This window comes from Camarhynchus parvulus, chromosome 5 (genome assembly GCF_901933205.1).
Source record: "Camarhynchus parvulus chromosome 5, STF_HiC, whole genome shotgun sequence".
NCBI lineage: Eukaryota > Metazoa > Chordata > Aves > Passeriformes > Thraupidae > Camarhynchus > Camarhynchus parvulus.
In genome coordinates, this window is record NC_044575.1 from 4,252,922 (window position 1) to 4,277,181 (window position 24,260).

Genomic DNA, 24,260 nt, shown 5'->3' on the forward strand with positions numbered 1-24,260 from the left:
GAATACAGAATACAGATACAAAGGATATAAAAGAAATGTAGCAAAATTCACATTCCTAATGGATTCGAGGGGCTCAGTGGGTGTCTCCTTGGGCTGACATGAGGCAGGGCAGAGCAGTGTGCTTGAACAGAGTTACTCACAGTGCTGCATTTCAGTTCCTGTCCACATCTGTTTATATGGGCCTTTGTTGGTAGCTGGAGAACATTTCTTTTCAGCTTTGCAAATACAAAAAATAAGGAGTTTATGTTCCTTTTGAGAAGGAAATGGCCAGCTCTTAAGTACAAAACATGTCATGGGACAACATTAAGTTTAAGGTGTTCTGTACATTTGGGTTGTCTTTAAGAGAGTCACCTTTTATGTGTCTTAGTTTAGCCACTATCAAGATTGTATTAATAATATGCAGCTCACAGATTTGTATCATAGAGATCTCTTTGCAGTGATTGATTTTGAGGATGCCACTACATGCTTAAGAAAAATAAACCCTTGACCATTTTTGGGGGTGAAGTAAGAGTTCCCCACAGCATCCCAGGATAAAATGTCAGGTGTCATTCTCTTTCCAGAAAGCTCCCCTACAGGTGGGGCAGCAGGCTGTGAAATTGCATTCTAACTTACACTACAGATGATCACAGCACACTGAGCAAAATGTTTTGGTGTAAGTAGTAAATTACGTAAACATTGATGGTTTATGTAACTTACAGGAATGCTATAATGAATGGGGGAGAGAGAAAACTGGGAGTGGGGGGAGAACCAGGAGTGCCAGAGTGAAAAGGTCAGGGAAAGAATGGTGAGAATTTCTCTGTATGTCTCCTGAGAGTGTTTTCCAGCTGTCCTCCTTGCACAGGCTGGCAGGCATAGGTAGTGGGCAGAAAGAAGACCTAATCCATGAAGATGTCATTTTGTGAATTACTGACTCTTGGTAGTGACCAGTCTTCAAGTTGTCCTAGAGGTTACCTTCAAAATACTATGAAAACAGCTCATCTTCAGTTAAAGGTGTCTAAAAATACTTTTTGTGAACTAAACATATTCTATTTTTAACTGTATAAAAAAGAAAGCTGTGGTTTTGGCTTGCTGTGGGCATCACATTATTCCTGCCTGATGCAACTGGAGCTCCAGGCCTTTTCAGCTGTTCAGCAAAGCTTACTAACAACAATTGCTCACAAAGCAGTAGTCTTGCTTCTGGGACTTATTCTAAGGATGTACAGAAGTTGGGCAGTAAAGTAGAAGAACAGACAAGATTGGGAAGAAAAATTTTCAGTGAAGCAGTATTACCAGAAGAAACAGATTGAGAAAATGACATGGTCATTATTTTCATATTGTGTTCTCTTTGATTGCAAATATGTAATGCTTCAAGTTTCTGGGGTTTTCAGTTTTGGTTTTTTGTTCTGAAGGCTGCAGAAAATGGCACTTATAAGCAATTCTGAAGTTTAAGCATTTTTTAAAGATCACTGAGTCCAACCCAGCACTTCAAAGTCCAGCACTAAACCATGTCCCCAGGTGTCACATTCACATGACTTTTAGATCCCTCCAGGGCTGTCCTGGGCAAGCCTGGTCCAGTGCTTGATAACCATTTCAGTGAAGAAATTTTTCCTGACATCCAATCTGAAACTTCTCTGCTGCAGCTTCCTAGCTTTTCTTTGGTAAATTACTGCTGCCTGGGCTTGTAGGACTGCAGGTCCAAAGTGTGGACTTCAGTTGTCCATTTTGTTCTTGCCAACTAAATCAAGCCATGTGGCTAAGCTGTGTTTTAAGTAAAATGAAAATGAGGTTGCTAAATGGAAATTCAAAACCTTTGTTGGTGTTTGTCTTAATTGATTTGGTGTTGTGAGGATGTAGATGAAATATGTTACAGTATTGAGTAACAATGATGCTCAAACATGGAGGACAGGAAGGGTATAAAATCAGTATATCAATGGGAAAACAAAGGGCTGTATATCTCATAAATGTGCAGTTTGTTTAGAAGTAGTTGAGAAAGGGGATGTTCTTTATAAAATGCTAATTTTGTTTGATACTTCTTCTATTTGAGTTTTTTAGCATCTCAAATATTCAAATACGGAATGTTTCCCTGTTTCAATAGCAGTATCCTATGCCATAAAATTAATTCCAACACAAAAAAGCCCTGTGCAGATCTAGTTGTTACCATTTTTATCCTGGAAATTTTGCAAGTCTGGGTGCTGCTAGATGATGTAGAACGCCCAGAGAACCAATGTTTGGTACATGATTTATTTCCACCTCTCTTAGTGAGCACCGCTGGGGGTGATACAGGGCACCATGAGGTTGCAAATAAGGAGAAGCAAAGATGCATTTCATTTGACCTTTCTCTGACAGTAGTTTCAGTGTTACTTGCAGATCTGAAGGAGTAGGGCTTTTTTTTTTTTAGTTTTATTTTTCTTGGAACCTCACAGTTATTACTAAAAAATCAATACATGCAGCTTTTCACTTACTTTGAGTTGAATTCAATGTCTTTTGTTGTTGTAGGACTCTTGTTGGGTAATTGTTGGTGTAGATGGTGTATTTATTTTCTCTGTGTGCTACATACTTGCAGTTTGGGAAATTAAAGATGATACTTTATATAACAAGTTTTGAAGTGACAGTCTTATTGTTGTAAAACTCTCTGGGTGTATGGGTTTATGATGTTCTTAAACTGTGTTGATAAAGCCTCTCTGTAGAATGACTAAGTATAAGAAACACAATGATTTCTAAATTCTTTCCCTTTTCTGTAAACAGGGTTATTTCCTTCTCTTTGAGTCAATGCTGGATTCTGTCATCTATGCAAAGGACAAGTACCTGGCAGAGGGAGGCTCAGGTTGGTGCTCAGTTCTTTTAATAAATTTAGCTCTGGGGGAAGCTAAATGAACTCAGAGACTTAGAATAAGCTATGCATGGATGAGAAAGTTGCCAGTCTCAGTGAAAAATGTTTCCATTAGTAGGAGCTTCAAGACATTAATTTACTGTATCGGCAATAGGAGAACATTGGATGGGGTACCAAGGTCTCAAGTTAATGGTGTTTTTAAGAATAGAGGGGGCTATTTTTTCTTAAGTACAGACTAAATTTTTCCTCCCTATTTCTTCCCACACATGTGGGTATTTATTTTCCCCCCTGAAATCCGAGTTTCTGCATAAATATGAACACAGGAAAATAAGTTTTATCTTGTAAGATGTGATGCTGTTTGAGCAAGCTACTGTGGATTTGAGGGAAAGTGCATAGGGTGTTTTCCTGTAGGGAGGACATATTATCAAACATGAAGTAACAAATGGAATTACACTGTTTCAGTTCAGCATGTTTATTCTGGTGATAATATGGTCTTTATTTTTATGGCTTGAGGGTAAGGTTGTGACAAAACAAAAGTGTTTGTTTCTTTTACACATATAAGTAGCTTAGATATTGTTATCTTAAGCAGTGTTTAAATGCCTGTGAGTGTTTATTCCCCATGTGGTGCAGTTTTGTGCATGAGTTCTGCATGTGCTTAATTCCTTTGTCAGTATTGTATTTCATATTGACCTTTTCAGTTGTAGTCATCAGTCTGAGGTTTTTTTCCCCTTTTGTGCTAACCATGCACACAGTTTCACTACACTGACCTAGTGATTGGATTAATGACTGTGTCACAGTGCTTGCTGCAGTGCTTCCCTCTGGTTGCAGTGAGTTCTTGTATACTACTGACTGCTGCAGGAAGAATGGGCTTTATGCATTTGTTCACAAAGCTGAATATACAAGCAAGCTATGTCTTAGAATATTTAGTAGCCACTTGAGCAATGTGACAGAATAAGAGCTTTTTTTGTTTACAGTAATGCAGAATAGTCCAGCCACATCAGGAACATAGGTGTGTACTCTGTGTAGATATGTGCTGATAATTTTACACTGCAATACAATTAAATCCAGGGACATTCCCTAAAATTATAAGCAAACATTTTATGTTTAGCTACTACTTCCAAAGCCTTCTGAAAAAGGCCAGAAATTTCTGACTTCTGTTTAAACTGTATTGTTGGTCAGTTTGCTCTTGGTTTGTAACTCCCAGAGATTCCTTTGGGAGATGGTGTGTCCTGGTTCTGCAGTACACTCATCCTTTGGGGTCTGACAATGGTCTTGGGCCCTTCTTTCATTCATGACAAAGCATAGAGTGTTGTGCAGGCACTGATGGGATTTTCAGTTCTGTCAACAGTTTCTTTAGGGTACTTGCAGTTGCTGTTCCTCTGCCAGCTTGTCCAGCAGGTGAAAGGCTGGGTCCCCTGGGTCCATGAGAAGGCTGCTCAGCAGCACAGACTCTCCTGCAGCACAGCTGAATTGCACATCCAAATCCAGATGAGCCAGAACTAAGAGTTCACTCTGAGGTGAAGCCTTCCCAGAGAAACTCCTGAATCTGCTTAATTTTGTCTAAAGCCACTTGGTACTATTGAGCCCAAGATCATTATTACAGAAAATGTTTGAAAGCTGAAAAAAGCAATAGCAGCAGCTGCAATTTGACCAGATCTTTCAGTGACTGAGCCGGGAATAGAATCCAAATTTCCAGATATGTGTTCGTTCAGTCATATCATCATTACTTCAGCTCAGCCTATTGGCATGCTGGAGTGGATTGTGCCAAACTGTCTAGGGTAATGTGTACAGTATAGAATAGCTTTGTTTGGGAACATAACATTTTTGCTGCCCAGGGCCCATCTGTTTGTTCTTTAGAGCTGTTGCTCAGGTAGAGATTTTTTTCACACACTTGAGTCCAGTTTGCATTGTTGAGGGGTGACAAAGGTAAGGAAGGTGTCATTCAAAGCATAATACATCCAAAACACAATGCTCCTTCACATCAAAATGATGATTGCATTCACGTGGAGTCATTGCTGTGTATCTGGAGGATTGCTGTCTCTCCCTCCAGCATCCTGCAGTTTGTGAGGCATTGTGAGGGCTGAAGGGTTTCCCATCCCGCTCTCCCCAGCACGTGAGCTGTTCTGGTGACGGATGGCTCGTGGGCACCGAGTCGAGAAGGACACAGATGGTCAAAGCCATGAATCTGGGAGAGCTCAGAGGAGTGCATGCTCCTGGCCAATCAGCATTTTGCTCATTTCACCTGTGAGAAGGAATAATTACTGAATTATAGGCTTAATGGGGAAAAAATGACAAGTCTGTCAGGATTGCACAGGAAAGTGTTACAGAAAGAGCAGAGGATTTCCAGGGAAATCAAGGGCAATGGGGAAATGGCAAATGCAGTTTTACGCAGGTGCTTTTAAATATGTACAAAACTCCACAGTCTTCAGATGATTCAGATAGCATTGCTTACATTTTCAGTCAAATCTCAGTACATTGTATAGACATGGGTAGGTCTGTAAATTAATGAATCTCTGTAGTCTTCTGCCTGAGCCCTGTTGGTGGAACACAGATTTCTTTTTGTGAAGTCTGAATAGACATTGTCTACTTTTGCTGCTATTAATAGTGAAAATGCAAATTAAATTGGAGCATTTTGTGTTTACCTTTTCCCTTGTTCATAAGCACATTGTGTAATTGATCATGAGTTCCACTGCTGATTTAAGGATTTGCTGTAAGAACAAAGATTTAATAAAAACTGATTATGATCCAGTTCAAATATTTTATGCTTGATAGAGGTGATTAAATTTCTCTTTGGTTTACAAAATGTCCCAGAAATTAGGGCTAGTCAGAGGAAGAAATTTTATAAAATAGTTAATCACATATTGTTGTGGGTTTAATTTTCATTTCCAGTGGAACTGAAATGCTCCTGTGTGTTCTGTAACCAGGGACTGTCAGTCTTTTCATCTCTCTTTTCACTGTGCCATTGCATCCCATGAAACCCATTCCCCTAAAAAATAATCCCCCAAAGGCTCTTAGCCCTTGCTTTTTGTTGTTTGTATCACACTGTCTTTTCATTTTTGGACCATCAGTGGTTGCTGTTGAAGGTGTGAATGCTGTGAGGCAAAGCCCAGTGTTGTCCATAGACACTGTTAAACAGCAGTGGGAAAGCTTGCAGAAGCAGTCTTCACTCAGTGGTGGCTCCAGAAACTGCCTGCAGATCCTCCCACCACCACAGATGGTGATGTTTTGTGCTTGTGTGACAGCTGTCAGCTGTGCTGGAACCAAGTGATTTGTTTTGGACAGGGCAGTTTAACTGTCTTCCTGTTAGGATTCTTATCAAACTGTCTTTGTACTGCTGAGTGAGTTGTAGGCTGTTCCTGGAGACACCTTCTGCTCCCATTTCCTCAGCTGCAAAGTAGGGGTGATGATAGTTTACCAATTGGATTCCAATTTCTGCTTGCTGATACTTATTTATTCTGCTTGTAATAGTCAGCAAGTGAGAAAAATGGCAGTGTACTCACCTTAATGTCTTCATAGAACAATAAAAAACTTCTTTAGAGAAGGTTATTCTTTACAATCACTATTTATTTATAAGAATATTTCCTTTGGCCTAAAACTGTGCTCACTGTATGAAAGGTCTAATTTCAATTTGCTGCCTCTGTCTTCAGTCTTTTGCAAGGTAGAAAATACTGCTTTTTTGACCTACCATGCTATACCAATGATTTATTCATTTTGATAAACTGTAATTTCAAGCAGAGCTGAAGACAAAATTAATTTTACAGTTCACCAGATTCTGGGGAGGAAGAGAGACACTTGGCTTCAGTTGTATTAACACTACCCCTTTCATGTATTAATATAAAATAAAATTAAATTAAGTAGGGTGTTTTAGTTGACTTTTTTCCTGAAATCAGGTTAAGAATTCAATGTATATGACTTTAGAGGCTTTAAAACTCTGAAGAACAAAACATGGGAATTTCTTTGTGAAAAGAAACCTAGCTAAATAGAAATTGAGCTTCTTTTACTATTTGTTAGGGTTATAGACAGCCATGTACATAGCAGCTGTTCTTTGTGGGTTTTCCAGTCAGGTGAGAATGCCAAGAGATGGACTGACTTTGTTGGCAGCTGTTAAAAAGGCAAATGTCAGTCTTCCACTACTATTTGTAAAAGCTGTAAATAGTTACTTGTTCTGAAGATGTTCTTGGGAGAAGGAAAAGCACAAATGTGAAAATAGTGTAAAATGATAGCTTTATCCTGAAAGTGGGAGGGAGGGAATCCATGAGGTTCTCTTCTGTCTGTTGGGCCACTTCCAACTGTTCAGATGCAGACACAAAAGTGGTTATTTCCAGTACACAGAAATAATTTTTTACGTTATAAGGTAAGAATCAGCCAGAGCTGATAGCAAACAGCAATAAAACTCTTGAGTAAGAATATGCTTTTTTCTGAAAATAAGGTCTTTTCACAGAGGTTTCCTGTTATTACAAAGCCCTTGCCTGAATTTCTGTTTGAGTGTCTGTCTACTGTTGTGGAATATATTTTAGGTTAGTCTCTGTATAGAAACCAGAATAGGCTGTGCCAAATTATTTTCTTCAGATATCAAGTTTCCAGTCATTTCCTGGTAGTAGATTCAACTACAAAGATATTTTGTTATGAATAGGAAGTACCAGACTAGTGTGTGAAAATTAAATTTTTGTGTGTAGTCTCTTCTGTGGACAAATGGGACCCTAGAAAGTAAAGTACCAGAAAAAGTGTCTTGTCCAAGAGCTAAAAAAAGTTCTTTTTTTATTCTTTTGAGATGTTACCACTTTTAGACAAAGGAATAAAAATTCCTCTGTGTGTGTAAAATAAAATTTCACTACTCTGTTTGTGTTGTTACAGTTTATCCTGACTTGTGCACCATCAGTCTGGTAGCTGTTGGGGATATGAATAAACATGTGGACAAGCTGCTTTTCTGGGAAGATGTGTACGGCTTTGACATGTCTTGTATGAAGAAAGCTGTCATTCCAGAAGCTGTTGTGGAGGTGCTGGATCCAAACACACTGATATCTACAGCCAGTGTCATTAAGGTATATTGTCATTAAGCATATTACTTAATGCTTAGGAGGCAGATGAGAATTTTCCTTGGTTTATGGAGGAGGGGCTAAAATTCTCATGGCACACACAAACTTTGGCATCTTCAAAATTATAAAAGTGCAGTAAGGTTCTTGCTGCTAAGACTGGAAGGTTTGTATTAATTGCTTTTTTTACCAATTTTTGAGCTTTTTAGTAAGGCAATTTTCCCATATTTTGACTGTTCTGTTCTATGATTTCTTCTACCCAAAGCCAAATTTACTTTGGCAATGCTCTACTGATACCAGTGCATGCATATCCCTTTCTAATCCATGCTGTCATGTACAGTCGCTGTCCAGCTCAGATGTAGGGGCTTATCAAACTTTGTCATTGTGCAGCATGTAGCATAACTGTTGTGCTGAATGGCTTTATGTTCATTTGTTCTCATTTAGCCCTCATGATTTTTAAAGTAACTTAAAATCAATGCATGTGCTTGTTTGCTGGAGTTACAGTGCAAAATAGTAAAATTAATGAGTTGAGGAACAGTGGCATTATAGATAAATTGTTTTAATCAATAGCTATCCCACAGAACAAATGGATTATATTTTGTAGGGAAAGTTTAAAAATGTTCCCATTCATCATTATGATTATTACAGAAGGTGCTTTGGTGCGTTTGCTCACATCAAGTGCTGCTTATTCTATATAGTTCATAATGTAACTTTTCAAGAAGCAGAACATTCCCTAAAGAAAGACAAGGCAGCATGAAAATTCATAGAAGGCTTTGGGTTAAAGATCATCCAGTCCCAGCTCCCTGCTGTGGGCAGGGACACCTTCCACTACCCCAGGTTGCTCAGGCCTCCATCCAATCCAGCCTTGAACAATTCCAGGGATGGGGTAGCTGCAGCTCCCCTGGACAGCCTGTGCCAGGGTTTCACCACCCTACAGAAAAGAATTTCTTCCTAATATCAAATCTAAACCTGCTGTCTTTTAGTTTGGATCCATTCCCCCTTCCCCTGTCACTCCATGCTCTTTGAAAAGTCTCTCTCCATCTTTCCTGCAGGCTCTGTTCAGGTACTGGAGGCCACAGTTAGGTCACCCCAAAGCCTTCTCTTTTCCAGGCTGGCCAATCCCAATTCTCTCATCCCTTCCTGACAGGAGAGGTGCTGCATTACCTTGGTGGCCTCTTCTGGACTCACTCCAGCAGCTCCATGTCCCTCTTGTGCTGATGACTCCAGAGCTGGCTGCAGAAATCCTGCAGAGTCGGGGGAAGAATACCCCCATGTACCCACAGAGGCTGGGGTCCTCCTGGCTGGAAAGCAGCTTTGCAGAGAGCAATTTGGGGGTTCTGGTTGACACCAAGCTGACCATGAGCCAGTAAAACACACCCTTGTGGCAGAGGCAGCCAGCAGCCTCCTAGGCTCCATTAGGAAGAAGACTTATCACCAGCAGCTCAAGAGAGATGCATCTTCTCTTGCACCCCAGGGATTTGGCTGTACCCCAGGGAGATGAATCCTGGAGTGCCCTGTCCACTCTCAGGTTCCCTACCCAGGGCAGGAGTGAGATGACTGTGCTGGAGTGAGTCCAGTGAAAGACTGCAAAGGGCATTCTCCAAAGGTCTTTTTCAACCTCAGATCTTCTGAGATGGATACAAAACCAATCTGGTAAATCAAAACCCCTTGGTTTTAACCCACAGCAGTTTGATGCTGTAGTTTACCATGTGACTACATGAACAAGGGGTAAAACAGGTCAAGATGCCTCTGAAAGCTGCTTACTCTCCACAAGGCTCAGCTCCTGTCAAGAAGGGACTTCCCTGAACGGAATGAGCTGCTATGTGTAGTTCCATACCACCACTACTCAAAGTGTCTTGTTTATTTGGGTGTGTGAGGAAGAGGAGTTTCAGATGTTTTGTCACATGGGATTAGGTAATTTTTAGTCTCTTCCCGTTTTTTGGAAACATGAAATAGTATTGCCTTATAAAAGAGAACAACTGAACAACCTTAGTCTAAAGGGAGATCTTAATTGCCATTCCTCACCTTTACTGACAGAATTTTATTATCCTTTCTGACAGCATATTGACTGCAATACTGCATCCATTCCAGACTTGGAATTCTCTTCAGATTTCACCCTGAGCATTACAATGAGCACACAGTGTACGGTAAGACAATTTCAGTTTCTTCATAGATGGCTGGTATTGCATTGGACTAAGAGACAATCCATTAATTATCCTTCATTTATCATCAGTCCTTGCCTTGAAACATTCATTTCTGCAGTACAGAGGTGTCAGATGAGCTCTTTCTGTAAAGAGAGATGAATGTAAAGCTCCAGTAATGGTGTTATGGGGCAATGCAGGTAGGTGAGGAAAGGGAAGGGTAAGGAGCACTGGGATATTTCTGTTTTGTTCTCTAGCCCATCTTTTGAAATACAAGAAAGTCTGATGTTAGCTTGCCTAAATAAGCATTGAGCTTTCAAACATTACATTATAAGCAAAGACAGCCTAATTTTTACAGCAATGTCAGTAATTTGCTTTTATATGCAATACAAATTCTAAATGCTTTCTAATCATTTATTAAAATACCATCAAATTTGACAAAAGAGCATTACACTCTGAAATCAGTAGTAGAAACTGAAATTTTTGCCCTCTGGGGTACTGTGAAACTTCTGGGAGTTTCGTACTTAAGTCACATCACAAAATCAAGTGTTAAGGGGTAATTTTTAGCTTACTTCTAATATATTGAGATAATTCTGCTACAGCTGGTTTATTGGGATTTTGCATGAGTATACAAAGAGGAGCTGCATGCTTTCTCTGACATGGACACAAAAAATATGTTTCTGTATAATATGAACTGCTTAGGGTGATGACAAAATCTTGGATGCCTGCATCAGACAATGTAATTCCTGGTTTGGATGTTAGGTCATGCTGCTGCATTTGCCAACGTTTTTGCAGAGTAGTAGTCTGCATAAGAGTTTGTTGAAAAAAAGTGACATTTTCCCATGTATATAGTTTAAATCATTATCATTTTTATTTAGTAGGTGAGTACAAATACTTCATATTTACTTGTCAGTTATCACCAAATTAGGTGAATACACAGTAACATTTTGGGGTTTATTAAATGTAAGTGTGTATATTTTACTGTGCATACAAATGGAACCCCTCCTGTTTCAAGGTATCATAGGATAAATCTAGTTGCCTCAGGGCAGAGTCAGGTTTGATTTGAGATCAAGCTCCACTGCAGCCCTGGTTTAATTTTCTTAATTTGGCCATATTTGAATAACTGATTAAACAGGAATCTTTACAAAATTTTGGTCATCTTTCTGATGTTTGGGTAAAGTAAAATAGCTTATTTCATAAACATTGTTTTCCCCAGCACTAAGCTCTTACAAAAACTTCATTTCTGTTCTGTGATTCTGTGGCATCATTGGCATATAAATCAAGATGTATACCTGCATTTTATGGCTTCCAAGAAGAAGGGGAAGGAAGTGGGGTAAGAGCAGTGTTTCTGAAATTTTGCAGCAAATGCAGGTTCTAAAAAATGATCAGAATGCTGTAAAGTGTTTTGCACTTCATCATTTAGGTTTATTGACACTTTGAGTGAAAATTCCACAGTTTCTATGATGGATTGTAGAAGTTTAGTTGAAGGTTGACAGTTCATCCATCATATCAGCCTGCCTAACCTTGCAGTAAATGAACAATAAAAGTCCATTATTTATGTCGAAATTTTTGAGAAGATGCTTTAAGATTGCAATTTGTTCTTTAAAAATAATATTTGATGTTTTTCTTGTTTGCATATGTTTTGTTGTTCTACTGGTTTTTCATTTTCTGCACAAAAAGTGAAAGTTGCCTACATTTCCCAAAATTCTAGGGTTTGGTACTTCTCTCTTAGGATTTTTCAGGGTTTTTTTAAAATATGAGCATTCTAAAATATCTTTGCTTTATTTACAAAAAAATACTTCACAAAAATAGCAATTTGGAAATCCATCTTTATATGCTTGTATTTCATTTCAAAGCAGCTTTTCCTCAGCCATGCAAGTGTGGAAGCAGATTTGGTTGTCTTATCTGATGTTGCCATCAACATTGCTGAAGCAGAGCAGTGTTACCATCAGAACTAGGGCTGTCTCTGTTGAATAATGTGTCCTTAGAAACCAGGCAAATCATTATAATTTTTAATTAGTAGGTGTGTACTAATACTTCATATTTGCTTGTCACTTATCGCCAAATGAGGTGAATACACAGTAACATTTTCGGGTTTATTAAATGGAAGTCTGTATCAAACATCTTTTTAGACCTCTTTTAAGACATCCTTTTAGATATCCTTTTAGACATCTTCTGATGCATCTACTGAGACATCTACTGAGACATCTTCTAACACTTTTTTAAAGACATCTTTCCAGACATCTTTTTGTCATTAAAAGATGACCAAAAAAAATTTAGGGTACATGTTATGTAGGGTTCTGTTATTTGTTCTGGGGATCCTCCTGCAGAGCAGCTGATGGTTTGCAGTGTCCCTGGCTGTGTGGGTGGGTTTCCATGCTCCCTGCCATGCACTGTGTGCATGCAGAGCAGTGTGAGGCAGGCATTGCTGCACAGGTGTGTCAGCAGCATGGAGTGCAAACTGCTCTTGCTGAACTTGGCTTTGCAGAAGCTTTTCACTGATGGGGAGTAATTTAGCAAGTAGTTAGAGAAAAGGGCTGTGGGCTCTTCTGGTTGGGGTGTGCAACATAATAGTTGAATAGCTAAACTCTCAGCTGGCGTCTCTAGAAGTAACAGCCTTATCAGAGTCTACTCTTCCTCCCATCAGCCTGTTTGTCTTTGCTAACAGGACAAGACACTGGAAAGGCTGACAGGAGTCAGAGCCACAATTGCAGGTTTTTAGCCACTCATCACCACACTTGCTTTAGTCACGGCTTGGAACAGCCCCAGGATCCCTCAGGCAGGAGAGGCTGCACCTCATGGTTCTGTGGCAAAACCATAGAATGCTTTGACTTGGAAGGGATCCTAAAGATCACCTGGTTCCACCCCCCTGCCGTGCCCAAGGGGTCCCACCCCTTGGATCAGGTGGCTCCAAGCACCACCCAGCCTGCAGGGCTGGGGCATCCCCAGCTTCTCTGGGGAACCTGGGTCTGGGCCTCACTATCTTCACAGTAAGAATTTCCCCTAATACCAACTCTAAATCTCTCCTCTTCTAGTTTAAAACCACTCCCCCTTCCCCTATCACTATCTGCCCATGTAAAATAATGTTAAGTTCCTCTACAATCTGTCCTCAGTTTTTCCTCAGCTGACTGTGTTCTGGGTTTGGATGAAATGTACTAAGGGCATGAATGCCCAGCCTTTGTGGTTAGCATGTGTAAAATAGAAAAGCTGTGCAGCTCGCAAACCTAAGAGCATAGCATTGACACATCTGATTTGTTTGTCCTTCCATCTATTTGAAACTACTCTCATACTTCTATCTGACCAAAAAACCCCCTAGCAGAGTATTAGGTCATGCTCATAAGAGATGAATCTCATGTCTTACTGTAGGTGCATCTTGAGTGTATTTCAGATGCTCCTGGAATACATTGAGTCATAGCCTTAAAAAATTATTAAGGCTCTAAATACTTTTCTTCCAGATGTTGAAGAAATTAAATAAGTCTTTCCAAAAAAATTCTAATACACATAAGAAAGAAAAAATTATTGAGCAAAAAGAAACATTTTGAGTATGATCTTTTATGTGCTGGTTAGTCTTTTAGAAGTTTTGAGACAGGGTGGTGAGGTAGTTAATGCTTTTTTCTGAGAATATATTGCTTCTGTTAATTTTTTTCTTCATTCCTCGCACGCTTTGCCACAAAGATGCATTTTGTAGCATTAATTTTATAGATTATTATCTTAGCTTTCAAAGATTGAAGATTTTCAAAGTGTGAAACAGTTGCATGGAATCATTATATGAAATTGTTCCAAAGTACTTTTATTGCAAGTTGACTTGATTTTGATCCTACAAAGATAATAGCAGAAAAAACCCCATCAATTAGCCTGCAGAAGTGCATTTTCCTAATAAAGAGCTAGAGTTTGTCACTGTTGATTTTAATGAGACATCTGGCTACTATCAGTTAGTAGATACTGCTAGAAAAATACTCCATTAGTTGTATTCTGAGTTGATCACTGTGTGAGCTTTTGAGATAAAATATAATGGTGATTGCCCTCAGTACAGAAATCAATTGACAAACTTTCTCTTTTGTTTGCAAGCATTTCCCCTGGGAGTCCATCAAGGTTGATCTTTCCTAGCTGAATAACAATATCCCCTGAGAGGAAAATGGCAGTATCTCTTCATTGCTCCCAGGAGATTTTGTCAAAGAGCAGGGTATGTGTATAAAAGTGGGAGGGAGGAAGGGGGAGAAAGAAGGATAATGAACTAGAGGACGTGACTGATGTATTAAAACCTTCAGGAGGAAAAAGGAAGTTGAGTTGACTAGGGAAAATTATTCTGACTAAGGAAAAAAATCTTTGCTTGTTAAAATTTTCTTAAGTGATGGGCAGTTTCATTTCTTAATATCAGGTCTTCCACTTGGGAGCCAACTGGAAGTATTACCATATAAATCTCTGGTTCCAACCTTAGGTGAGAAACTAAATTTTTTAAGCTAGAGTTGGAAATCTGGTTTGGGTGCCACAGTTAAATCCACCTTGAGTGCCTGATTTCTGAGTAAAGGAAATACTGCACTACCATGTTACAAAGCGGGTTTTATCCTTCTCATCTGTTTACTTTTCTGTAGCCTTCTCTGCAGTGACATCCAGATTATTAATCTTTAAAACACAAAATTGCTGGGTTTTAATTGCCAGGGGTTTCTTTTCCCTGTGATAAAAACGCAGCAGCTCTGCTGCATGGATGACAAACATTCCATCTCCATGCTTGGATAAACTCCATCAAAAGCACATTATCTCCCACTTCTGTGGCCAGCTGTCTAATTGTATTTGTTGTAGCCGCTCACTGTTGGAACATGATACTAGTGAAGAGCAAGAATGATAAATTACTCACTGTAGGTGATAGTGATGATGATAATTTTTAATTTCCTTGTTCCTAAGTGAATTGGTAAGGCTGCCTTTGAGTTCTCATAAGGAAAAGAACAGTCTCATTTGTTTTGTCCTGTTAAAATGCTGCATGTACAGCCAGCCATTTTGTTTAGGAAAAAAGCCTTAGTATTCAGATGTATTTGAATTAAAATTTAGATTTTTCTTTGCATTTCAGCTAAAGGCTCTGAGTGGAAGATTGTAAATAATGTGTACTCATTTACTGTATGTTAAAGCTTTTTCTGGTTTTATTATATTTGGTACATGTTACATGAATAAATGGGGAGAAAAATAGTCTTGAAATAATTTATCTGGGAGGGAAGAAAAACAGTGTGAAGACAAGTGAATCTTACTGGGACGACCTGCTTAAATTACAGGTTTTTCATATGTTTGCATGGACACCTTAGAAACACTCAGTAATGAATGAAGACCTTAAGCTACATGAACTCTTCATCAAAATGGGGGGTTGACAAAATCAAGTAGGAGTTTGTGGCTGCTATTTTAATTTCAGGAATATGTTATTCCTAGTTGAGTGTAATCTTTGTTGACTTTTGTAGGATGTTGCTCTGCAGCCTCAGTAATGTATATGTATTAATGTATATCTAATCCTTAATGTTTCCTTCATTCCTTATTTGGCCACCTTAGTTCCCTAGGTAAAAACATTGGCTTTGTTTTGGAGTTTTTGTCCTCATAGCTTGCCTTTTCTCCTGGCAAGTTGTTTGAGAACAGGAAGAATAATATTTTGGTTTGGTTTTCTAATATTTACTGTCCTTTGAGGCTCGAGCATGTATCAGGCTGGAATTGTAATTATTTATTACCAGTTTAGAAGTCATTTTTTTTGTTTTCCTCTTTCATAGTATTCAGGAGACTGGCACTTGAAAGATTTTTCCAAAGAAGGTTTAAATTCTTACTGATTCATTGTAGGTGAAGTTGTAAATGAGCTGTCAAAGGTGTCACAAAAAGATGAGAGAAATTGCAGTAGGAGAAAAAACAGCTATCATTAAGCTTAAAAAAATAAAAAACAAGATGAAAAAGAATCCAAGGCAGTAGTTGTAAAGCATCATTTAGAATTTATGGAGAAGTTATTTTTCTTTAGTTTGACTTGTAAAAAAGATGTTTAGTTTGACTTGTAAAAAAGATGTTTAATGAAAGTCTGGCCAGCCCTATATTTCATTTTAATATGCATGTGTCTGTGATTGCTTCTAGGATGCCACTTGTGATTTTTTTTCCTTATATTTTGCTGAATGTGATAAATTACACAAGAGGGGAGGACTGAATCTTACTTCAAGTGGTAGACATTGGAAATCTCTTTTTTTGTAGTATTGCATATGTAATAGATGCTTGTGATTATTATAGCTGCTGTAATTTGGGATACTGTTCAAAAGTCAATTAAAGGAAAATATTTTGAACTTCACTTTTAAAGAAGTTTATCTCTGAAATGCACTTAAACATAAAAGATACATAATTGTGCATTTCAACATAAACATCAGCAAGTTACAAAAAGAAAGAAGGGAAGGTTTAAATTCCTTAAAAGAAGATAGTAAACAAACCCACAATATTATAGCTAGTTTTTTGTTATCAAGTATTTCAGCTTTGGTTTGTGTCGGTTTTTAGCAGCAGATCAGTTTCTGAAGTGGTGCAGGGCTTACACTAATACAGCTTGAGAGTGGTGATGGTTGTTTTGGTTTAGGGGTTTTTGGGGTGTGTTGAAACAGACCTGTGTGATACTATCAGAGATTTTAGTTTTGCAGAGCTCTTTCAAGGAAGACAACCATTGGCTCAGTTGGTCAGGGCACAGTGCTCATAATGCCAAGGTTGAGGCATTAATCCCATATGGGCCATGAGCTCAATGATCCTTGTGTGTCCCTTGCAACTCAGAATATTCTGTGACTCCCACTGCTTCATGTAAAAGCAGAAATTCTAATGGTTCATATCAAGCTTTTTGCAAAACACTGAGAGGACAAATAATTAGAACTGTGTTGTGCCTTTGTGCTCTTTGATACTTTTCTGGAGGCATCCATAGAATTCTTTAGATTGCAAAAGACCTTCAAGATCACTGAGTCCAACCTCTAACCCAGCACTTCTAAGTCCAGCCCTAAACCATATCCCCAGGTGCCACATTGACATGACTTCAATCACTCCACGGATGGTGCCCCACCACTTCCCTGGACTGTCTGTTCCAATACCTGACAGCCTCTCGGGTTTCTGTGGTTGAGATGACCCCAAGGTATTAGAAAGTCTCTTTTTTCCAAGCCCTTATTAGAAAGTCTTTTTCTTTCCCAGCCCCATGACCAAAGAAGAAGTCAGGATTCCTCAGCTCTGCTTTTCAAGGCTGTTTATTTTCTCTTATCTGTTATATTCTTTCTCTGACCTGCTGAGGTCTGCCCAGCAGGTCAGGTTGTGGCACAGTCCCTGCCCTTGGGGTGCTGTTGGCTTTTTATACTAAGAACTACATGTACTTTATTTAGAATAATATTCCAATACCCATCACCTATGTTAGACAGTCTGTCTCTACTCTAAACCAATCCAGAAGTGCCACCATCCCAGCAGAAGATGGAGGACAAGAAGAAGGAGAAGAAAGACATGCCCAGATTTCTCCATCTTGCCTCCTGAACCCCCATTCTAAATCCCCAAAATTCTACTTTTCCACCCTGTGACAAATTCACTATCATTCTACTCAAACCCTTGTGGCTTGTAACTCCTCACACAAAGTTGGTAATTGTTTCCATGGGTTAAAATCAAAGGCACAGGTGTTTGTGACTCCGTGCCAAGGTCTCTGAGCCCCCTGCCAGGGTCTGGAATCACCCAGGGCAGCCAGAGGAATGTCCTGGGTCCTGACAACAGCCCTTTTGGTGAGGACATTTTCCTAATATCCAATCTAAACTCCCTTGGTGCCACTTGAGGCCATTTTCTCAAAGCCTCTTATTAGGGAGTTGTAGAGAGTGAGAATATCCCCTCTGAGCCTCCTTTTTTCCAGACTAACCCCCCCAGGCCCCTCAGCTCATCCTGATCAGATTTGTGCTCCAGACCCTGGCCCAGCTCCATTCCTTTCTGTGAAGCCTCTCCAGTACCTCCCAGTCTTTCTTGTGTCATTCTGCAGAATCACCTGGTGGGTTTTAGGAAGGCTGGGTGTGCTCTTTGTGAGGAGTCTGGAGGTATCTGTGTAGCTGCCTTGAGATCCCTTTGGCTTGGGGCAGACAAAAGATCACAAAACAGCTCGAAAGCAGAAAGATCTCAGAACACTGACAATGTAATTATAATTTTAAGCATAGCCTTGTGCTTGAATGAGCATATATGAATATACACAAACTATGGAGGACCATACAAAACAATCAGTTTCTCAAGAACAGCTGGTGAATTTAATACCTCCTATAGGGTGTATGTTCAGAAATAAAACTGAACTTATTTCATGAAAATAATGTCTAATTTAGATAAATTGAGTACCATTCACGGTGATGTTACTGGCAGGGCAACACATGCACTCTATCAAAAAAAATCTTCCATGTGAAATCAAGGAGAGGAAAAGAAGGCTGGATGTTACTGGGAGGCTTTGGCGTGGAGTTGAGATGGTATTGTTCCCTGGAAATTTGCAGATAATTTTCTGTCGAACAGCAGCTTTAAACATTTTCAGTTTTTTATTTTTAAACAGTAAGCCATGGCTATGTGCATCAAAGTGGAGTATATTAATTCAGTGCTTTTTTGCTTTTTTTATTTCCTCAGCTGTTATTGGCTTGTAGAATAGCTGCAGGTGGTCAGTAACTACTGGGTTTGGTATTAGACTTCTTATTTTCCCAAAGGTTTAAAATATGAGAGATAGAAATTAAACACACTGTTGGTAAAAACTAATTATATAGTTGTAACCAATTTCAGAAAGGAAATCATCAAACCAATTGTGTATGTGGTTGGTTCTTTTAGTTGGCTCAAAAACATTTTGAAAGTTATTAATGAAAGATACTCATTAGATTTCTCAATTGCAATATGTGCTCTTACAGTTAGTTTTCAAAATGTCATTCAAACTCTCTCGTCAATGTATTTAACTAAAAAAATATAATTTCTGTTCAGCTAAACAGGGCTGGAGTTGTCTCTTGACACAACTCACCAGAGTGTGTGTTTCAGTTTTGGGGTGCCTCCACTGCCCAGTTTTAACTGACAAAATTTTGAGGAATTCCCAGAGCTGTTCACAGGAGCATATCCTCAGGAACTTGAGCAATAATATTTTTCTATTTTTGGTTTCTTCTGACTCAACAAATATTTCACTGTTTAATATAGAAGGACATCTATCCATTTTAGAACATAACAAGAAGAGATTAATGGGTCAATGTAGAGCTCTTGTTCTCTGTAATCCCTGGAGCTCTGATTAAGGTGATCTTTGTGATGTGTTATAATTATTATTAATACTCTGGATTAGCTATTCAAAGTCAGTGTTTCAGGTTGTTTCAGATAGGGAAACCACTGGTACTGTAAAGAATAAAATAGTTATTTATCTAGTAATTTACAAAAGGTACAAATCCTGTTTCCCTTAACACAGGAGAGGCAGCAGGGAACACTTTCTTTGCTTGTAACTTTTCAACCTGAACTTGACCCCAAAAAATAGTTCTCTGGAGCCTTTTGTCAGAGTAGCACATAGGGTGTTTCTATCACCTCATGTTACCAAGTGTATGGATATTTGCATCCACCTTAGGTAGGTCTGTCTGCCTGGAGCTCTTGGCTTTTTCATCCAAGATGTAGCTTGATTGGCTTGTTTTCTCTGGAAGCCAGATTTTTTTTTCTCCTCGATGTATTTTTGTTGTTACAACCTTGTTCTCCTGCAGTAATCACATCCTAATTCTTATTTGTAAGTATACCAGCAGTATTGAGCTGATGGTTGAAAAATATATTATATGACTTGCTAGATCTCTGACTAATGTCCAGAAAAGATTGTGCATCAATAAAAGTAGTCTGATGGGTCAATAGAACTTTGTCAAAACCTTCTCAGTCTCTACTCAAAAGGCATATTAGAGACAAGGCTTTAATTCACTTAGGAATGAGATTCTCAGATTGAGTGATAGGACTTTCCTAAAGGGCAGGCAGAATCACTGTTTCCACTGTCTGATGCTCATTTGTCGTGAAGGGCTCTCAGTGTCTCCATGGTTTGTTTTGTATTTTAATCCTTTAGCCACATTGCAGTTTGGAACTTGCCAGGCTTGTCTGGAGTGCCCTTTGTTGAAAAGCAGGTACTTTAGCATAGTTCTACTGGTTTAATGTATTTTATTCTTCATTGTCTTGGCAACTTCTGTTTTGGATTTAGACTAGAGAGGAAAAATACCAGAATGACTTATTCATATTATATATTACATAGTGATAAAACCCTATTCCCTAATTTTGTAAACATGTTTTACTTTTTTTTCTGTCACTGTCTTGTGTGAATCTGTATGAAGGGTGTGCTATAGAAACTGTCCTTTTTAGCTTTTCAGAACAACCAGTTTCCTGGTGCTGGCCTAGGAGAAGAACCCTGGTGCAGTAAGAGAGAGGTTCCAGTGGGTTGTTTGCAGTGAGTTCTCATGGAACAGGCTTGCCATCATTGCATTGGCACATACTTCCTTTGGATGCAGCTGATGGGGGAGAGTCCCTTCCTCCCATGGCAGGGATGGAGAGAGTCCCCAGCTGAGTAACTTCAGCTCACTGTGGTTACTCAAAAACTCTCTTTGGGAGCTTATTTCTTCAGGCTGATGTGACAGAAAAGCACAACTGCCTTGGTTGTGCTTTTCACAGGACAGGAGAAAGCAAATCAAGGTGAGCATGGACAGGATTTCACAGGTGAAACTGAAGTGGATGTTTTATTAGCATCTTCCAGTTGCTTGTTTGGGCTTCTGGGACTCTAACAAGGCATTTTCATGTCAAGAAAGCAGTCCAGCATTAAAAGACTGAGTTGACTGGTAGTGTCAGTATAGTGTTTTGTGTGTGAACATTTTATATCTATTAGTATTAGGAAGAAATTCTTCCCTGTGAGGGTAGTGTGGGACTGGCACAAATTGCCCAGAGAAGCTGTGGCTGCCCCAGCTCTGGAAGTGTTCAGGGTGAGGTTGGATGGGGGTGGAGCAACCTGGCTTGGTGGAAGTTGTCCGTGCCCATAGCACAGGGGCTGGAACAAGATGATCTTTTAGGCCCCTTCCAACCCAAAGTAGTCTATGATTTCTTTTCCTATTAAAACTGGAAGAAAAGTCCCACTAATGAATTAGGCACTGAAGAGAGAGGCTATGGATGTTAGGAGTGGGATGGCAGGAGGGACAGAGAAGGAATCTTATGGAGAGTTACTATTAGAATTTATTAGCTGCTGGAAGGGCCAGCAGGTAGCATTTGTGAATGTTTTTCCTGATCTGTGTGTGTCATAGAGGAAGAAAAGGATTCCCTGCCTGGTTGTGCTCTGCCTCTGTTCACAGGGAGCTTCTATGGAAATTCCTGTTTAGCCACACAGGGAGTGAACAAATCCTGCAGAATCCCTCGTGGGAGGGATACTTGGTGTGAGTTTACTGAGGGTCATGGGCAGGAGAAGGACTGAGTTTTGTGCTTGTGGGTTTGCACATCTGAAAGGCTGTTTTCTCATATATCATTCTGGTTGCAGTTAAGGTGAGTGGGTTGTTTTGGAAATTCATACTCAGATCTGATGTGTAATAAAATGCAGTTACAGTGGGCTGAATATTCTCAAGTAGAGCAAAGGTATAATGGCAGCTTTTTTTTTTTAACCTAGGATTTCTAGCATACTTGAAAGCATAAATATAAGTTTGTTCCTCTTGGTAAACACTTGAAGTAGAAATTCCAATAAATGCATATATGAATCACAGAATTTTTCTTGAGTGTCATTGTTATTCCTTTATCTTATTTACGTTTTCACCTCTTTTTTTATAGGCAATTGCTGGTTACTTTGATGTATTTTTTGAGAAGAACTGCCATAACAAGGTGAGCATTTGGAGTTACACATTTTAAAAATGCCTTTGAGAGGTGAAGATTTTATTTTGTGTCAAGGTGTTTGGCAGTGAGTCTATTTTGCTGTAGCAAAGACTGCATACGCATCTGTGTTTGGTAATTGATTGATGTGGTGTGATATGAAAAAGATTGTTTTTAATCAAACTCTTGAACTCTCCCATTGCAGGTCTTATTTTCAACTGGTCCCCAGTGTACCAAAACACACTGGAAACAGACAATTTTTCTCCTGGAGAAGCCAGTTCCTGTCGAAGCAGGTATATTTAAATTCAGTTGGGGTGCAACAATAGTTGTTTTACAGTGCTGTTATCATTAAAGCTAGATATAAAATACTTCAAAAATTACATAAATTTCTAGTTCAAATAGAGCTAGTAAATAAATCTTTCAGCTGCTGTTGAAGGAATTTTTTTTTGTGTCATCAAACCAGGGAAGTATCTGCATACAAAATTCTGTTTTAAAATTATACATAAATATATGCATAAGTATCTTCCAAGTGGGCATATCTCTTATATTTGTATAGCTGCATACTGGAATTTTGGTGAGAAAAGTTCTGTATCAAAGCATTTCTGATGAAGAAAAATGTAAGACCAGAACACTGCTATTAACATTCTCTTAATTTTGACATTACTAATATCCTGAAGTATCAAATTTGTCAGGTGGTTGCACAGGATTCCTTGGAGCCCTCCTGAATTGTCCTGTATTTAAAGGGAGCATGAATGTATGCATGGGTTGTATCTGCCACAGTGGGGTTACTCTGTAAAATGAGAACAGTTTTAAAGAGCTCACAGCCATGAACTTGAGGTATTGAATAGGTTTGCTTGATACACTGTAAGTTTTTATAAAATGGTTAAGTACTGTAATAAGTTTCACCTTTAATTTGATGCAAGTAGAAGGGTTTTTGTTGTCATCAGGGATAAGCAAAATTCAGATGATAAACTGAATTTGAAGACTGTAAAGTGATGCTTGTTAGTGGTTTAATTAGTTCTATTCTTGAAGTCTTGAAAGCACATTTTGTACAAGTAGTCAAATCTTCATTGCTTTATAGATGTAAGTATATCCATGGTCTTCATAGAATGGTCATGCAAAAGGATGGACATGCAACAGATCAACAGGCCTTAACCTCTTATTCCTGTAGAGCTTTCTTTCAGACACTCACAGACTTTTTGCAATCCAAGGAAATGGAGCAGTTACATTTTTATGCTGTTATTTTGTGTCCATTTGGCCACCAGATATTTCCTCAGCGCTGTTGAACTCTCACCCAGTGATGAATCAGTTGTCTTTGGGAGCCCCTTTTCTTTACAGACTAGCAGAACCAAAGGAGGAGCCTCAGAATGGGGCTCATTTTTGCTGGTCAGTTAATAAACTCATGGTCCTGAGCTGAACAGTTTGTAAATAGATCAGGCATATTGGGGGGAAGGCATAGAAAAAGTTGTGTGGATGCTTCTGCACTCAATTGAAGTGCTTTTACAGTTGCCTCTTCCAGCTACCAGACATGACAACTTTCTACCAGGAGCTTCTTGTCTAGAGGCACTGAGGTTTGTGATATCTGACAAATCACTTCTGTCTTTCATGCTTTGACTTTTTATTCTTAAACAATTTTTATTTGCACTTTCTTAAGTCCTGTCACTTCTTGGGATGCACCTGTGCTTTGGTGCATTTGTACTTGGCTTGTGTTCTCTTCAGATTCTCTTTCTAGACAAGGCTGACTAAGATCACCTTGCTGCTACCAATTAAATCTCAATGTCATTGAGTGAATTTTTAAAAAGTGCAATGACATTTATTAAAATATGCACATTATTTCATATTACAGAGATCATTTGACATTTTTCAACTGTGTGAAATTACTGGGAGGTGTGCCCCAGCCTAGGTGTGGTGACTTTCTGAAGGCAACTGTAGAAACAATGTGCTCTGCTTGTGTGAACACAACCAACCTGACCTTCAAGATCACTTGTGCTGTAACTCCTTCCTTCCTTTCTATTAGCTCGTATTTCTTAACATTATTCCCATAACAAATCTTGTTACAGCTGTTTCTCTTTCTTTCTGCCTGTCTCCTTCTCTTTTCAGTTATTTGAATTTCCCTTTCCCATCCTTATGCCCGTTCTGTCTGGTTTTATATCGTACATGAAATTACCACTTATACCTAGGATTGTCTGCCTTTTGCTTCTAGCGTTCAGGAAGATTGAGAGAAACTCCTGATGTAATTTCCTTTTCTTTTGTAATCCCAGTCTTAATTTCTGTGGGATATTTGTTGGTCATTGATGACATAAGGCCATGAAGCAGGAGGAGCTTCCTGATACTTACATAGGAATGTATGTTAATTTACATGATTTTTCTGGAAAAACCATTCCCTCTCTTGATATCTTGCTTTGATCCTTCTCTTTCATTGTTCCAAAAATCTTTCTCCTCAAGACATGTTGTTATAAGTACAGA

The 24,260-nt window shown here is 39.0% G+C and overlaps 1 protein-coding gene across 1 annotated transcript in view; it reads left to right on the forward strand.

Annotated features, from left to right (window-relative positions):
- Positions 1–24,260, forward strand: part of PRMT3 (protein arginine methyltransferase 3) — a 56,987-nt gene that overhangs the window by 24,116 nt on the left and 8,611 nt on the right. The window contains exons 10-14 of the mRNA XM_030949164.1: positions 2,725–2,803; positions 7,664–7,851; positions 9,903–9,989; positions 21,756–21,806; positions 22,000–22,087. Of these exons, the coding sequence (XP_030805024.1) occupies positions 2,725–2,803; positions 7,664–7,851; positions 9,903–9,989; positions 21,756–21,806; positions 22,000–22,087 (493 nt within the window). The remainder of the gene's footprint in view (positions 1–2,724; positions 2,804–7,663; positions 7,852–9,902; positions 9,990–21,755; positions 21,807–21,999; positions 22,088–24,260) is intronic.